General features: G+C 48.0%; 1 protein-coding gene across 5 annotated transcripts in view; it reads left to right on the forward strand.

Annotated features, from left to right (window-relative positions):
• The first annotated feature begins 3497 nt into the window (after window positions 1-3497).
• The window catches only part of IFT43 (intraflagellar transport 43), an 81126-nt gene continuing 70595 nt past the window's right edge, over window positions 3498-14028 (forward strand). The window contains exons 1-2 of one of the 5 annotated variants that reach the window (XM_058739769.1): window positions 3498-3618; window positions 4724-4816. In XM_058739769.1, the coding sequence (XP_058595752.1) occupies window positions 3565-3618; window positions 4724-4816 (147 nt within the window). In that variant the 5' untranslated portion in view covers window positions 3498-3564. Of the gene's footprint in view, window positions 3619-4308; window positions 4463-4723; window positions 4817-14028 lie in introns of those variants that run through there. The other 4 variants (XM_058739772.1, XM_058739768.1, XM_058739770.1 and 1 more) reach the window with 4 other exon arrangements.

Raw genomic sequence — 14028 nt, forward strand, 5'->3', positions numbered from 1 at the left:
GGGGAGGGCGAGGGCCGCGGGACCGGAGCCTGCGGGGACGGCCTCCCTCTCGGCCCGACGTGCGCACAAGTGCACCTCTCTCTTCTCCCGGCCCCGTTCGGCAGCCGCTCTCGCAGAAATGTCCTCCAGATGTTCGCAGCCTCCCTCCCCGCCGAGGGTTCCGCAGGGAGCCGCGCCAGCGAGCGCAAAGTCAGCAGTTGGCCCCAGCCCATTTCCCAGATGGGTGAGGGGAAGTTTTCCCTCCGCTCGCTCTCGTTCCTCTTCTCCAACTAAGCTTCTGGGTCTTTTCCCACGAGAAGCTCAGAGAAGGCAAGGCGCGTTGCTTCCCAGCAACACAGCCTCCCGATCGCTCCTGGGAATCAGTGCTGCTTCCAGCCACCCCACCCCACCTCACCCAGCCTTCCTGGACCCTTCCTGTGAGGTCAGTTCCCTGCTCCTGGCTCCTAGGCCGCTGGGATGTTCACAGAATTCCAGTCTACTGTTGAGGAAACTGAGGCAGTCTACTGTTGAGGAAACTGGACAGGCTACTGTTGAGGAAACTGAGGCACAGAGCAATTTTTTTTTTTTTTTTAAAGGCCACACGCTTATGGGTGGCGGAGGTGATAGTTCACTCAGCCCCTCTAGTTTGGGTAGACATTGTTGTCATTTGAGTAACAAGAGGAAATCTAGGTGTAGAAAGCTTAAAAGTAATTTACCTACAGTATATAGCCAGTAGGTGCCAACCCTGAGATCTGGAGGCAGGAAGTCTCTTGTCAGAGTCTATGCACGTCCCATGCAATACTGCCTCTGAAATTCAACCATCATTCGAGAAATATTTATGACATTCACTGTGTGCCGGGCCCTGTTCTAGGCTCTGTGGACGCAGCAGTGAACAAAACAAACTAATAAACAAAGCCCTTGCCCTTAACGGAACTTACACAGGGGGTGGGTAGGTGCATGGGAAAGGCCATAAACCAAGTAATTTATGTATTATGATAAAAGAGAAGTGCCATGGCAGAAAATAAAGCAGGGAGGTAGAATATGGAGTGCCTGGGTTGGGACTGCTGAAACTTGAAATAGGGTGACAGCAACACAGCTTGTTGCTGTGTTACTGAGGCCTTTAAGCAAACACTTGCAAGATGGGAGGAAAATTAAAATTATATCCTTCTGGACTCCACCTCTACCAAATCACCCTCCAGGGGTGGGGCCCTGGCACATGTGTTTTTAATAAACCTCACAGGTGGGGCGCCTGGGTGGCTCGGTAGGTGGAGCATCCGACTCTTGGTTTCGGCTAAGGTCATGATCTCATGGGTTCATGGGTTCGAGCCCCGCGTCCTTCTCTGCTGACAGCTCGGGACCTGCTTGGGATTTTCTTGCTCTCCCTCTCTCTCTGCCCCTCCTCTGCTCTCTCTCTCTCTCAAAGTAAATAAACTAAAAAAAAAAAAAAAAAAGTAGTATAATAAACCTCACAGGTGATTCAGGTGCTCAGCAAGGTCTGGAAGCCACCATTCCAGAGCTTTTCTTTCTGCCCAGAGTGAGCACCAGGCACCTTTTGCTTTCAGCAAGGCAGGGAAGAAATGAGAGTAAAGGTTTGAAAACTGGCTTTAAGGTGGTGGCAGTGTAGCTATGAGCTCACACAAAGCAGGGAAGTAGGTTATGGATTTTGGAAAAATCCAAAGAGTAAGCCCTTCTTCCTCATCTGGTACCAAGGAAGAAGAAAACAAAGGATTCATCGGAGCCTATATTTCATCTGTCTCAGATTTTGGCAATGGATGTTTCTTCAGGTTAAAACCTAACAGGGTATTTTCATTGAGAATCAGATCTTAGGGTAATCTCTAAGAGCAATTACAAGGGAGGAGACAGGTCCAGAGGGCTCTGCCTGGCCACACAGGTAGTTATCAGCAGAGCCAGGATAAGACCTCAAATCTTCTGACATCCAAGCAGTGCTGTTGCTGTCACAAGGCATGTGAACACACGGCCCTAACCAGTAAACATGTGTGGATGCCCAGCTGAATTGAGTAATTTATTGGGTATTGAAGAAATGCTTGCAATCCACTTTTAAGGGGTGCCACTTCCACTCTCAAGTCCTCACGTTTTAGCAGTGGCCATCTTGACCTTATGCCCAGCATGATATCTTGCTCACTTTTTTTGACCTTATGCCCAGTGATATCTTGCTCACTTTCAGGACCATGAGACCATCTCTCTGGGGGTTCCAGCTGATCAGAACCAGGGACCTGGCCAGTGGTGTTGACCTGGGGATCTTACATGAAGAATCAATGAAGACTCAACTTGCTTGCCCCATTAGGCTGGGAATTGGAGGGATATCTTCCTCGGTTAGCCTAGGAGAATGGCTGGTACCCAGTAATATGTGCAGGAGAAAAGTACTCTTGTAAGATCTGGTATCACAAAGGCACCTGGCGGGGGGCACCTGGGTGGCTCAGTTGGTTAAGCCTCCGACTCTTGGACTCTTGATATCTCATGGTTTGTGAGTTTGACCCCACATCGTTGGGCTTTGTGCTGACAGCATGTGGCCTGCTTGGGATTCTGTCTCTCCCTCTCTCTGCCCCTCCCACATGTGCATTCTTTGTCACTGTCTCAAAATAAGTAAATAAACTTAAAAAAAAAAAAAAGGAACTGGCTCTGCTGCTTAGCACTCAGATGATTTCCCTCAAGCCACATCTTTGCACCTTCATATATCCTCAATTGTTGAATGAAGATATCACTGGTGCTCACTTTGTGGGGCTGTTGGAGAGATTACTTATGCTTTTGAATGTTATTACTACTAAGGTATTTGACATCTTCGTTCAGCCTCTTCGTAAAGTTCTTGAAGGCAGAGATTGTATATATTGCATTTTCTATTAGAAACTATTTGCACCTGACACCCCCCCCCACTCCCCCACCTGTAAGCCTGTTTTCTTTACTGTCCAATGGAAACAATACAACTCATCTTGTTTTTCCACATACGGTTATTATGCCCTTCATGTGAGCTAATAACTGTGAAGGTCGTTTGTACATTGCAAGGGCTATATAGGAAGCTAAATAGGAAGGATCAATTTAATTACTACTATTAGCTAATGCTTTGCACTTAATATTTAGATTAAAATTTTTTTTAATGTTTATTTTTGAGACAGAGCACAAGTGGGGGAGGGGCAGAGGGAGAGGGAGACACAAAATCCAAAGCAGGCTCCAGGCTGTCAGCACAGAGCCCGATGCAGACCTCGAACTCACAAACTGTGAGAAAAAGGGCCTGAGCCAAAGTTGGACGCTCAACCAACTAAGCCACCGAGACAACCCTGCAGTGAATAATATTTAAACAGATCTACAAGTGTAGACAGTTCCTAAAGACTAACATTTTTTCACTGTCCCACAGGAGCAGCCTTAGCGGGATTTAATATCTGGAGGTTTCTTCCAGAACTGTCAAGCGAGGAAGTTTAGGGAAGTTTTGGTTTAAATTCAAAGGTGGCACACGGAATCCAGGAATGATGCCACGGATCCTTTAAATATTGAGATGAAGGGGCGGAGCCATTGTCAGGGACGCGACTGGGCCGCTTGGTTTCCAGGAAGTGACGTCAGGCGGCCGCGGAGATGGAGGACGTGCTGGACTTAGGCGAGGAGCGACGCCGCGGCTCGGCCACCTCCGTGAGGATTGACTTGGGGATTTGGGGCTAGGATTTGGCGGGTGGGGAGGAGCGACCTAGCCGGCTCGGCGTCCCTGAGGCGCCTCGGCCTGGCCTGTCCCCAGCGGCCGGGCCCAGAGCCGCGCCGGGGTGAGGTCGAGGAAGAGGCGGCCTCAGCTGCCCCGCCCCCGGCCTGGGGTGTGCTTTCTTTAAAATTCTCCAAAAGCAGAAAACAGATCCTGCGCCTGCAGGCCTCCGGAACCGGTGGGAAATTTCCCAGCCAGTCTGCGCTTTCTGGAGCCCCGAGTGCTAACTCCCCTAGAAAGGACATATCTGAAGGGTGATTGGGGCGGGGTGGGGGGGGAGATCCTGGTCAGGGTCGCACTTGCACCTACCCTAGGGCTTTTTCCGTGGGACTTCACCTGCCAGAAGTTCATGGTAAAAACCGCAGTGTTTTAACGCATGAAAAGAAGGCAGGCAGGCTGGAGTGGCCTTTTCTTGACCGGAGTTCCCACGAGGAGGTGGGAGTTACTTCAGTTTTATGATTTATGAAATCAAGACTCGGATTTCTAACACGGAGGAATGGTTAGGAGCTGAGGTCAAATGGAGTATGAAGCTGCTTACTGGGTTAAAAAAAAAAAAAAAAGCTAACATTGTGTGTCAATTATAATAAATTTTTTTTTTAAATTAAAACAAGTGAACCCTCCCGAACCTCGGTTTCCTTATCTCTAGAATGGAGACGTTGATATCTACTTCAAAGTGCTGCAGTGAAGATGAAATGGAATAGCGCATGGGAAGCATTTAATCCAGTGCCTGACATGAGATCTCTGTTCCTTCTAGAGGAAAGTCTAGCTGCATTTCTTTGGGTAGGAAAGATCTCCGGTAGTTAAGAGAGAAACTTGTGATCGTTAATCCAGGAATTTCATATTTTCCTATTAAATAGAAATGATGTCAGGTGCTTTGCTTTCAGGGTTTGGAGCATTTTTGGGAAATATATTCAAGTTACTCAAATCCCATCCTCCACCACGTCTTCATACATCTTGTCCTCGCTTACCTTCCCAGAATTCTTGTCCTCATAGTGGCTCAAAGATGTTTGGGTCAGCAGCGCTCCCCATCTCTCCTTACAGGGGCCCAAGATGGGTCGCCGAGCTCAGCAGGAGTCAGCTCAAGTGGACAATCATCTCAGTAACAAGAACTCCTCTTCGATTCTGACTGGAGAGGTGGGTGTTACAAAAAAATGCTAAGAGTTAGTAATTGCTTTTTTTTTTTTTGCAAGTTTATTTATTTTGAGAGAGAGAGAGAGAGAATGAGAGAGAGAGAGAAAGAGAGAATCCCAAGCAGGCTCCGTGCTAACAGCATAAACCGTGAGATCATGACCTGAGCTGAAATCAAGAGTCGGTCGCTTAACGGATTGAGCCACCAGGTGCCCCAGAGTTAGTAATTACTTAATCAGCAAGGATTTGGTATTCCATATGGCTTCTCGTTGACACCAGCCCTTCCTCCTGTCTTGATTTGGGGATTCCCTTCCTTGGCATTTGTCCTATTTGCAGGAAATGACAGAAGGACGTTTTTCTTTGATGCCAGAGTAGTTTCTGCATTGCTTTATATTCTCAGTGGAGAATGTTCTTCAGCTTGCTGAGGCAGGGGTAACTGGGAAGTCTGAAAATCCCGGAGAAATCCAGGTTTTTATTTCTACCGAATAAATGCCAGTGAGGCATGCTGATGACGTAAGGTTGGATTACACAACTGGACGTTTGCTCTCAGCGGTGACCTGCACTTTCTACAGTTTTCAGGCAGGAAGGGGATTAGTACTGGCCTTACTTTCCTGGAAACTTCTCCGAGTGCCCTGGAATTGTGGGAATTTATCCAGCTGCTCTGTGGAGGGTGGGTAATCCTGATGAGCAACACTTTTAATGCCAGGGCGCTATTTTTGGAAGTTTACGCAGAGCCCCTTTGCACTTTCCTCTGTTCATTTGAGCAAACTTTGTCCTTTTCAAGAGTCAGTTTCAGAGTAATCCCTCTGTCAGTTCTTCCTAACTCCTCCAGGCCATCTTAGGTCTCCTTCTTCTTGGTGCCCGTGGTACCTGTTATAGAACGTGTATATGTTCTCACGTCGTGTGCTCATTTTCTTTTTATGGATCTGTTTGCCCCATGAGACAGTTCCCAAGCAGCAGGAAACCTGGCTTCTCAGTTATCCAGCTCGTTGGCCCTAGCAGGTATAAAATAGATGAAGGGATCTACGCGGCAAAGCCGTTATAATGGGCTCGGCAGGTGCATGAGCAAAGCATGCTGGGGACAAGACACAGACACAGCTACTTACATATCACATATGTTGGGATGTTCTTCACCCTTCTAGGAAGCAAGTTCTCCAGCATTTCTGTACATGGCCCTTTCAGTTTATCTTTCCCTTTCTCACTTACTATAGAAAGGGGTTGTGGGAAGGTTGTGGGAAGGGGGGGGGGGTGGCTGTGTGTGGCACATGTCCCCTGTATCACTGCCTAGCGAAAGCTAGTGATACTGGAGAATACCCGGTATTGCTGGATCCTCTGATTTTCCAAGAGATGCTGGCCATCTAAAATGTGGTGAGAAAGCAACACATTTCTACAGGTTAGCAACCAATTATGACAACTCGTCATATGGACCAGATTGGGCCTGAGGGTTGTCAGTTTGTGACTTTGGCCACGGCATCTACATTATGGCACTTCTTATGTTGTATTCTAATTGTTTACCTGCCTGGCTCCCTCACAAGATGTGAGCTTTTGGAAGTCAGGTTGTGCTTTACCATTGTACCCCTTTGTTGATCACAGTGCCCAGCGTGGAACAGGGCATGCCGTTGACAGTGCAAAGACTCGGGGTGAAGTATACCGTGTGCAATGGGGCCCTTAGAAGCTGAGAAGGAGTGTTGCAGGGTGGGGGTTGGGGTGGCGCACTGGAAGCACAGCTCAGGGGAGCGGTGGTAGAATCTAGGAAGACGGTGAGAGAACACGTATACCCAACACTGGGTATGGAACTGAGGTCCATACTGCGACTCGAACTGCAGTCGTGGATGTCTTTAAAGAGAACTGTGCAAGCACGTGACTAGGTTAATGGAAGTCTCCTCTTGGCCTCTGGCCGCTTTAGACTGTAGGTCTAAAAGGATGCATCTCAACAGCAAATCATTTATTCCTTTGTCCAACAAATATTGAAGTTTACTGTGTGCCAGGTACCATTTTACAGGGTTCGCATGTCTCAGTGATAAAAAGGGACAGAATCTCCTGCCATCATGGAACTTCTATTCCCGTGATCACTGGCAGCCAGAAGGACTAATCGCACGTCTGCTTAACTACTTAAGTGTGAAGGAGATTCTAGCCGCCCGTCATGGTTAGGTGGTGGGCCAGGAAGGATGTCCTGGAATGACCTGATGGCCTTGAGGCTCTGTGTCACCCCCACACCAAATCAGCTTCTAGGCTGGGGTCGGTAGGCATCGTTCAGCCGCCCATCGCCTTCCCCTTGGCTCCCAGGTGAGAGTCAGTCCTGTGAGTACCTAACTTCAAAGTTGCAGACTGGGATGAACTTTTCAGGGTTTCAGCCTCTCTGGAATACCTACTGATTTCCCCAGGGATACCTACCTCTGGGCCTTAGCATTTTTCTGGGAGAACGTGATGAAAAGTTATTCTGTTCTTCACCCAACCGGTGCCTGGCTGTGACATGCACATCAGAAATGCAGCATTCCTGGTCTCCCTGGGCTGACTGAGGTTTAAGGCCGTATGGGCAGCCTCCCTCAGGGCCAGATGCTCACTGTGCTGTGTGGGACATTTTGGCTGTTTCTTTCTAAAATTAGATCCCGAGACTTGTGTGTGTGCCCACTTACATTCCGATTCAGAGTGTATGACTTGATATATTTTTCTTTGCCCTCTCGCTGACTATATTCTAGGATGAAGCTATCCATGAAAACGTACTTAATGGTACCTGGGGGCGGTCAGACAGCTGCAGTTCCTGTAGAGTTAAGTAGGAATGATGATTTTGAAGCAGGGTGGTGGAGTTGGACGCTCTGGTGGAGGAAGAAGAGGTGCATCCTGCCAGAGTAGAGAGAACACACGGCTTGGACAGACCAGAGCCTGAGACCCGGCTCTGCTACTGGCCTGGATCTTGAACAAGTCCACTCCTCTCTCTAATCTCCCATTTCATTATCTGGCAGGTGGTGGTAACAATACCACCAGGTTGCTGCGGGGATTACGAGAGGGATGCACTCGACCGTGCTTTGGTAAACTGAACAGCACTACGCACACGTGCGTTCGCTCGGTAAACTAGCAAATAGACGGGCACTGGCCAATGCTTTGCCATTTCTATTAAAGGACAGCGACGTAGGAGGATGTGAGCCTGGGTCTCTTGTCAAACTGACTTGGAAGTCCCTTCGAGGGCTCTGACTGATTTATCCACAGGTAAACTAGTAGTGATCCAAAGCAGTGTTTGTGCTTCCTGGGTGTGCGGGCATGCCTTAGGAAGAGTGGGGAAGAGCGCCGGCCTCAGGGTCATACGGGCCTGGGTTGAAATCCTGGCTCGGCCACCCATGAAGCCTAGGACTCCGGGCAAGTTATTTAACCTCTTTCAGCCTCAGTTCCCTCATCGATAAGCCGGGGATAATCATTTCACATCCTCCACAGGGCGGCTGAAAAGAAAACATGAGCTAATAGATGCAAGCCCTTCACACAATCTGGCACATGGCTCGCAGTTTGTTACTAATCATTATTATCTCTCTGGAACTTAGATGTTCTTTTTATTTTGCCTTAACCCCCTCTATTAAGATTAAAACCTGGGAGCCTTTGGGTTGAATGTGGCATATGGTCAGGTCTTGTTTGATCTGCACAGCGTTTAAAATGTTTTCATTGGGTTGTTTATGAATTAGGAAACTTCACGTGAAAATCCAGATTCTGGGCTTCTCTTTAAAATCAGAAGTTCTGGCACAGTGGGAGTGCTGGGCCGGCGTCCCCCCATGGCGACAGCTGGCGGAGCTGGCTGGCACCGATACTGGTGCTTGCTTACATGCGGCCTCCCTTGTCCAGTTTGCCACTCCTTCCTTTCATACACCTGCTCAGATTTACTCACGTTTCGTCTGCCGTGTGCTACTTCCATTGAAGTTTAAAACTCCTGGTCTTTCAGGATGGATTGATTTTCAGGTACCCTTGTGTATCTCTCAGTATTGAATTCGACTACATGGATCAGAAACTTGACCCCAGTTTTTGAATCAAGCAGGCATGAGTCTTCTAATAGCAGGAAGTCCAGTGGAGGGCAGAACAGGGCAGGTGCAGTGACTGGGCAATATCCTGCATTACCCCGGGGCCTCCTGGCTTCTGACTCTGCCACCTGCGGCTCGAGGCTTGTTCTCACTGTTATGGTTGTGAGCTGGCTGGTGGTTCCCCGGGCATCAGATCTGCATTCTAGGTAGGAGGAGGGGCCATAGTAGAAGAGTTCAAGGTGCATGCCAGCTAAGTTTGTTCCTTCTTATGAGGAAAACAGTAGCCACAGACCTCACCAAGTAGACTTCTAGTTACGTTTCATTGGTCAGAACTGGCTCTTAAAAACCACCGTAAATTTCAAGGGACTTTTCAACCAGGCATGTTGCCACAGCCATAACACTGGGGTTTGGAGTTAGGGAGAAGAGGAGAAGGGCTGTTGAGTGGGCCATTTGCAACCAATGTGTCATCATTCTTTCAAAAAACAATTCATACAAAGGTTTTATTCAGAGATTTGGGTATGACAGGAAAGAATTATTTTTAGTAATAACAACAACAAATCCACATTCCTCTCCAGATTTCTAATTTAAAGTTGTGTAGAGTTCGGTGGAAGATTAGATGCCCTGAAATCTCAGGATACCTGCCTGAGTTGCCTTTGTCAGCTCTTCTGGATCTTTTCCTTCTGCCCATTTTCTCTGTAACCATTTGGGCCTTTCCGCCTCTAGGATCCCGGTGGCGCAGTCCAGGTTGTTAAATGCTTCCTCCCTCTCTGACAGGAGAGGGAATGTCTCTTTATTTGCTTAGTCATTCTGGAAATTTCAGATAATTTCAAAGAACTTCAACTGTCTAGTTGTACTGAGTCACCTGAAAGATGAGCTCTTGGTGAAGTTTTACTAGCTCGGAGTTGGTTAGAGTTCTAGTTCCTGCTTTAGACGAAATTAGGTAACGAACATAACGTGCTTAGCCCAGTACCCGACGCACGGGAATCTCTCAAAAAACAGTAAGCACCAAGAAAGTTTATGACTGCACTCTTCCCTTTTTGGGGGTTATGGGGCCACCTGTCACAAATCAGGTGTGGATCGTAGATGCCTAGTTCAGCTGGCAGTTTGCTATTGGTTTGGTATTTGGTATGGGTGCTGAACAATTACGGTTGCTGAGAATTGTACTGGAAGATGATTCCATGGTGAGTGTCTTCCTGCCTGCAGTGTCTAACTTCCTCCTGTCAGGGCAGCTCTGAGAATTGAACTGGATTTCTCTGTTTGACCTTTCACCTTCTGTTGATTCAAATGATTCTGCTCTTACGCAGCTCCTTCAAGAAAAGACCAGGGCGCTCTCTAACATGATGTTACATTACCGGACGATGCTGTTGGCGGAAAGGAATCTCGGGCAAAACCTGCCCAGGGCTGGCCTGTCTTTTGGATGAACACTTCTCACTTGGGTCTAGACCTCTTTGCGGCTTAACTTTTGGCTTGCAGATTGTCCTTTTAATAATAAGTTTGGTTTGCATTGGAACAGCTGCTACCTCTCTGTTAATTGCACACAATGTCCTACGTAAGCCTCACGGGAGCTCTTGAACTGGGTGCTCCACTGACCTCATCTTACTTTGAAGACACTGAGACTTTGAGAGGTTGGGTGACTGGTCCAGAGTCATTCAGCTCATCTCCGACTCTAGTCTCGTCTCTGTGACTCCAGCCAGGTGCTTCTCCACCACCTGACCTCTTCTACCTGCCGGACAGGTCGGCGCACAGAGCTCCCAGCAGAGAGTGGCTTTTGGGTTACTCCCCGGGAATCCTTCTGGAGCGGGGGTTGGTTCTCGCTTGACGACCCTTATTCATCCACTTGTCTGGAGAAATGTTTGAGTCACAGCTGTTCCCTTTCTCTCCACCCCCCCATCCCTTCAGTGTTCCTCCTAGGACGCAGAACTGAAAGTTAGCCAGATTCTCTCGCAGGAATCTGAGCAATGCCGTTGGGCTCATGTTCCCAAATTAGGCCAATTTCCTCATCCCTCGGCCGCTTCACTCCACTGGAGCTCCCTCAGCGCTCTGCATTACGTCTCTCGTCCTCCGCCTGTTCCCTGACGGCTCTGCCAGCCGGGCAGTTATTTTCAGCCCAGGAGGGTTATCTCCTGACCCTTTTTGGTGACATTTTTCTTCTTTCTCACAAAAATAACTTTCCTGATTGGTCACATTTTTCAGCCTTTTTCGTAGGCGCGCTCCAATGGGCCGGGTTGAACGATGCTCCTGATAACGTCGTCGAAGAGGGATGCGGGGAATTTGACGGGGAACCGTTCGCGAGGAATGCGTTTTCCACACTTCATGTTTGTGTCATGCTTCGCATGCTTCAGTTTTGAACTCTCCCTCGGGGTGGGCGATGCCCGTCGCTCACCATCCCTGGGGCCACCACTGTGTGGGAGGGAATGTCAACTGAGGGTAGAGGCCGCCATTAGAAATAGCATCTTGAGATTCTCCTCCAGCGCCAGCTCAGGCTCTTTCATTGTCCCCGCACGACACACTTTAATAACTCGTGACTCATTTTGCTATCTGGAAAGCCAGAGGGAACCGCTCTCGCTGACTTCCTGCGGGTCTCGGGGTGAAAGATAGTGCTTGAATGCCACTCGAAGGTTCTCTTAGGCACCTGTGGGCAGGGCTAAATGCGAAATAAGTGTAAAGAGTTTAGCCCAGGGCCCCACTAAGTTAGCCGTCGTTCTCGTGATCTGCACAACCTGACAAGTGGACAGGATTATCATTTCGTCTTTAATCCCCGCTCTGCCAATTATGAGGTGAATATCCTGGGAAAGTTCCTTACTGCCCTAAGCCTGGCTTCTCATCTCAATAGATCATATGGAGATAACAGTAGTAGTTCTCTGTTAGCAGTTGTTGGAGGATTAAATACGAGCACATACAAAGCTCTTGGCCTAGTGCCTGGCACACGCCAGCCGTTATTGTCATCCACGTTAGATGAGAATTAGGAGGTGTTGTCCGTATATCTTCAATTGCATTTCTGTTTAAGATACGGAGATATTTATATTTCACAGTACTAACTGGCCCTTAGGGCCAGAAACATGTGGATGAGGAAGGAGCCTTTTGGTGAGAATTCTTGGTGCCACTTGAGAGCTATTTTATTGGTCTCCTTTAGTGGCCTTTCTACCTGTGCCACAGACCAGTTATCCGCTAGTCTCTTTCCACCTCCTTCTCAAAACCCAATCCTCTGTCTAGAGGTTGGTGGTCTTTCCAAAGAATCATCTTTATTTTTTATTTTTTATTTTTTTAATTTATTTTTGAGACAGAGAGAGACAGAGCATGAATGGGGGAGGGTCAGAGAGAGAGGGAGACACAGAATCTGAAACTGGCTCCAGGCTCTGAGCTGTCAGCACAGAGCCCGACGCGGGGCTTGAACTCACGAACCGCGAGATGATGACCTGAGCCGAAGTCGGCCGCTTAACCGACTGAGCCACCCAGGCGCCCCAAAGAATCATCTTTAATTGCTGACATATATCATTCTGTCATTCTGGAGAAATGTGGGTAGAAAGTGCGGAGGGCAAGAGTGACCTTGGTGACCCCCAGTGACCTTGGAGTAGAAGGTAATCTCTATTCATTTATTCATTCATTCACTTGTGAAACTAAACTGAGGATTTTCTACGTGCCAGGCATTGTGCTTAGAGCTGGCAACCCAGTGAGAAACCGGACATGCTCCCTGTCCTCTCAGAACTTTGATCCGGGGGCTGCAGAGAATTAAGTGCCAGGCAGGGGTGAACACAGCAAAATACAGGAATACCTACGTGGCGCCCCTTTGAGCCCTGAGGACATCCAGAACGGTTGTCTAGGGAAAACTCACATCTGAGCTGAGACTTGGAAGAGTGAGTAGATGTTAGCCCAGGGAAGGGGCGGAGGAGAAAATACTCCCAAGCAGAGGGATGAGCATGTGCCAGTCCTGGAGGTGAGGGAGAGAGCGTGGCCTGCTGGCTTTGTTAGTGCGGCCATTGACCCTACCAGCGAGGGAGTAATGGTTGGGAGGGACTTTTGCCAGCAAAGAGATGGTTTTCAGATCATCCCAAACCCGTCCCGTCGTCTTTTTTAACAAAGAACCACATGAGGCCAGTGTTTCTTATATGACACTGAAGTAACTGGTAATATTGTGAAGGTGAGACTGACCTTTCCATGTTTTTCTAGCCTTTCACTGATGCATCTTCCGTGCAGCCATTACACTTCACTGCAGGCGTTTGTGTTGGCCGGTCAGGAAAATCTCAGAGATGTGCTCAAGTGCAGTACCCCTGCCTTGTAACTCTCCGGGCTCATCCTTTATGAGGGGGCGCCTCGTAGTCCAGCGGTTTACAGCGTTCACCCTTCATTTATGTCCTGAAAGTTCTTAGCTTTCTCTGTGGATTCCTCTGAGCATAGATCCTGGTGACCCTGGAGAGAAATCTGTCCATAATGGACGTAACACTGAATTAGTCGCCATCTGCTAGGATTTAGAAAATGTCCTTTAATTTCACAAAATAAGAGACTAAGTATTCAGAACTCTATGACAAGAATATGCTAGATGCTTAATAAAAATATGTGTACAGGAATCGGTGACACAAGTCAAGTTGGTGTCCGTGACGCATGACTGTTGCATAGCCTCAGGGAAGACAACCCTCAGCTCAGCATCCCTAATTTGCATTAAAGAACATACATGTAATTTAACAACCCAGGTCATATCTGCTTACGACCCAACTCAAAAGACTTCAGATTCTGTTGTAACATTAGAATTTGACGTGACTCCTGTTTGACATAAGTAGAATACTGGCAAGTGGTCGGAAATCTTTTTTTTTTTTTTTTTTTGTATGTGAAAATTTTCACGATCATGATACTTTTGTCGTAATGAGAATTGACTCATATTCAGGCAAGGTTCCCGGAGCAAAGACTTAGCAAAATCTATGACCATCAATGCCATTCTGTTAGGAAAAAAAAATTATCAAGAATTGGCGAAATGGCTTAAGCCACTGTTAACTTACCTGAACTGTGGCAGCCACCTTATCCCTGGACTCATCTTTTGTACTTCTGCCCTCCTGCAGTTCAGCTAGAGTGGGCTTATACAGAGGTGCCTCCTTCACTTTGTACTCGGGACCCTTTACTAGACACCCCTTGCACTTAGGCTAAAAGGAACCCTAAGTCCTTACCTTGAACCTGTGTGATTTGGTGCCTGCCTGCATCCGCAGATTCATTTCACGCCTGCCACCT

Source organism: Neofelis nebulosa, chromosome 7 (genome assembly GCF_028018385.1).
Source record: "Neofelis nebulosa isolate mNeoNeb1 chromosome 7, mNeoNeb1.pri, whole genome shotgun sequence".
NCBI classification, from domain to species: domain Eukaryota; kingdom Metazoa; phylum Chordata; class Mammalia; order Carnivora; family Felidae; genus Neofelis; species Neofelis nebulosa.